The 2811-nt window shown below is 44.8% G+C and overlaps 1 protein-coding gene across 2 annotated transcripts; it reads left to right on the top strand.

Moving 5' to 3' along the window:
• The first annotated feature begins 1189 nt into the window (after positions 1-1189).
• MTLN (mitoregulin) lies at positions 1190-2266 on the top strand. Of its 2 annotated transcripts, none has more exons than XM_033838683.2 (2): positions 1190-1527; positions 2142-2266. In XM_033838683.2, the coding sequence occupies exon 1, from the start codon at positions 1220-1222 to the stop codon at positions 1388-1390; it is 171 nt and encodes a 56-aa protein (XP_033694574.2). In that variant the 5' UTR covers positions 1190-1219; the 3' UTR covers positions 1391-1527; positions 2142-2266. The 2 variants fall into 2 exon arrangements, with proteins under 2 accessions (XP_033694574.2, XP_073647215.1); XM_073791114.1 differs by having other exon boundaries at positions 1190-1618.
• Positions 2267-2811: the final 545 nt, after the last annotated feature.

Here is a 2811-nt window from a genome sequence, read left to right as displayed (position 1 = left end):
GAATTTCATCATTAGAATTTGTTTTCCCTCTATCCCCACAACTCTGACCCAGTGTTAGTTGTGGAATAGAATGGCTCTCTAGACCTTGCTGTCCAATATGGTAGCCACCAGCCCCTTATGTGACTAGTGTGACTGAAGAACTGATTTCTGAATTTTTAAAAACAACTTAATAAAATTTAGTTTAAAAACCAATACTCGGACTTCCCTGGTGACACAGTGGTTATGAATCCGCCTGCCAATGCAGGGGACACAGGTTTGATCCCTGGTCCAGGAAGATCCCACATGCCGTGGAGCAACTAAGCCCATGTGCCACAACTACTGAGCCTGCGCTCTGGAGCCCACGTGCCACAACTATTGAAGCCCGCGTGCCTAGAGCCCATGCTCCCCAACAAGAGAAGCCACTGAAATGAGAAGCTCACACACCACAACAAAGAGTAGCCCCTGCTCACTAGAGAAAGCCTGCACGCAGCAATGAAGACCCAAAGCAGCCATAAATAAATAAATAAATAAATAAATAAATTTATTTTAAAAAAGATACTCAACTCAGATATTGGAGAAATTTTTACATGTGTTTGAAACAATGTGGGTACATGAATCTAATTTTTCAACTAACTTTTGTGAATTCTAGAAACTGATCAAGTCTCTCCACCGAAAATTTAGTGTTCAAATTGAGATGTGATGTTAATTATAACATCTACACCAGATTTCAAAGTCTTAGTATAAAAAAAGAATAAAAGATCTCATTAATAGCTTTTCTGATTACATGTTGAAAAGATAACATCCTTTATGTATATTAAGCTAAGTAAAATACGTTACTAACAATAATTTCATCTGTTTGCATTTTTTTAAATGGGTTCCCAGAAAATTTAAAGTCACATATTTGGCTCGCATTCTGCTGCTGAGAGAAAATACAAAGAGGTTGAGCTGACCATGAGGTTGGAAAGACGCACCACCGTAGTCAGCTAATAATAATAGATCAAGGCAACATCTGATGAATGCCAAACAATAAGTATGGTAGGGGTTCAGAGGAGGTAACTGTGGGGCTATCCAAGGGCGGGGCAAGTCTTCATCAGCAGGCGAGATCGACGAATCTTTAAATTGCAAGAGCTGCGCGGCAAGCCGCGCCGGGCTCTCACGGCCCGCGCCCCGCCCCGAAACGCGCTGCGCCTTTTGACCCGGCCGCCGCGCCGTAGGCCGCGCTGCAAGCCTGGGAGCCGCGATGGCGGACGTGTCCGAGAGGACGTTGCAGCTGTCCGTGCTGGTGGCCTTCGCCTCCGGAGTGCTCGTGGGCTGGCAGGCAAACCGGCTGCGGCGGCGCTACCTGGACTGGAGAAAGAAGAGGCTGCAAGACAAGCTGGCGGCGACGCAGAAGAAGCTGGACCTGGCCTGAGATCCCCGCGCTGTCGGTGCCCGCCGGCCACCGCGCGGCCACCTCGAGGCCACCTCGCCTCTCCGGCGCGGGGCTCCAGCCGAAGCCAGGCTCGCCACACTCTCTCCGCTCGCAGTGCCGGGCTCTTGCCGGAGTCGGTGAGCAGTACTTACAGCGACGCCTTATGGGGAGACTTCGGGGACGGCCGGATATCTTGGGACAGGAGGGTCTTTGGAGAGCCCACAGGAGGTGACTTGTCCCCCCAGGCACCAGAAAGAGGAGGAAGTTCTGTTTTCCCTAATAACTCACATTTTGGTATCGTAGTTCACTGCGTGTGTTTAACGGGACTGTCTTAACCGCGTGCAAAGTCGTTGCACCTTGGCAACATTAAGCTTCAAAATGGAAAATACTGGAAAGAATAGAAAATGAAAAAAAAGGACCGTGGAGGTCTTCCTACCACACCCTTCCCCCCTCCCCACATCAATTTATTTTTTAAAATATCCTTGGTAGCACCATAGTACATCTTTGCATTCATGTTTTGTCATCTCCAGTCTAAATTCTTAGGTCCTTGGCAGGCTGGCAATGGCTTGAAAGTCGGGAACCTTGACTCTAGTCCTGGCTTTTTCATCAGAGCTCTGCAAATTTACAGGGTCGCAGTTTTCTTATCTGTAACACCAGATCTTCTTGTTCATGGTTTAACTAAACAATAGCATAATTTGAAGTTAACCATTATGTATTCCTAATTTTTATTTCTCTTTTCTGTTTCCAACAGCTTGTTGAAGATGGATATAGAGAACTGGACAGAAATAGTTTCTCCTTGCACTTTATGAATCAATTTTATTTTTAAAATAAAAAAATTAAACATATTTGAACCTTTTATTAAAAGGAAAAGGAGTATCTTGCCTCCCATGCAGCTTACTGAATTAAGAGATTTGATCCTCAAAACTTATAATTACTGTCTTTAGTCAGATACCTTGTTTTCTAAAGAATCTATGCTGGTTCCTTGGTACAACTGCAAAGCAAAGTTGGTCTAGGAACCACTATGATTCCCTTTGGTTAGCAGTTTTGCTGGACCTATTCTGGAAAGCAAATGGCTATGTAAAAATAACTGAGGTAAGGGTAATGTATGTAAGAGCTTTACACATCTGAGGCTGACAACATACTCCAAGCACGAAGTATAAGTTTTTACTGATAGAAGTTTCATTTGTGTCATTATGGAGTATACATGTGAAGGAGAGACCTCATTGAATAGACCTTAGTGATAAATCCCAACTACAGTTGACCCTTGAACATGGGTTTGAATTGCACACTTACATGTAGATTGTTTTCAATAAATCTATATGTAAGTGGCCTACTGTCCACTTACTATCCATGGCTGGTTGAGTCTGTGCCTGCGGAAACATGGATAGGAAGGGCCAACTGTGGCGCTTGAGCAGCCTTGG

This window comes from Tursiops truncatus, chromosome 14 (assembly GCF_011762595.2).
Source record: "Tursiops truncatus isolate mTurTru1 chromosome 14, mTurTru1.mat.Y, whole genome shotgun sequence".
NCBI lineage: Eukaryota > Metazoa > Chordata > Mammalia > Artiodactyla > Delphinidae > Tursiops > Tursiops truncatus.
This window is presented reverse-complemented; position numbering and strand designations above follow the sequence as displayed.